General features: G+C 48.7%; 1 protein-coding gene across 1 annotated transcript; it reads left to right on the forward strand.

Moving 5' to 3' along the window:
- Nucleotides 1–6: 6 nt before the first annotated feature.
- On the forward strand, nt 7–272 carry LOC104775590 (the record flags this gene model as incomplete). Its single annotated transcript, XM_010499566.1, has 1 exon — nt 7–272. A coding segment is annotated over exon 1 (246 nt), but the record flags the coding sequence as incomplete, so codon positions are not given.
- Between the last annotated feature and the right edge of the window lie 5 nt (nt 273–277).

Here is a 277-nt window from a genome sequence, read left to right on the forward strand (position 1 = left end):
AAGATCAGATCTGGTGGTTTCAAACAATGGCGGACAAGGAAGAACAAGAGACGATGACCTCGTACAAGCTGTTTCTGAGAGTTATAAGCAAGAGAAGAACATGGGCCTGTCTGTTTCTTGTGGTCTACGCGATCCTCTTGTCTTCTTCGTGGAATTCGCTGAATTCGATAGTGAATTGGTACGGTGATAACCACCAGACGTCATCTGGTTTGCCTGCGCTTTACGCCTCGGTTCTTTTAGGTGCTGTGTTCGGAGTTCTCTCGATGGCGGCGGCGCT

Source organism: Camelina sativa, unplaced genomic scaffold (genome assembly GCF_000633955.1).
Source record: "Camelina sativa cultivar DH55 unplaced genomic scaffold, Cs unpScaffold20712, whole genome shotgun sequence".
Taxonomy (NCBI): domain Eukaryota; kingdom Viridiplantae; phylum Streptophyta; class Magnoliopsida; order Brassicales; family Brassicaceae; genus Camelina; species Camelina sativa.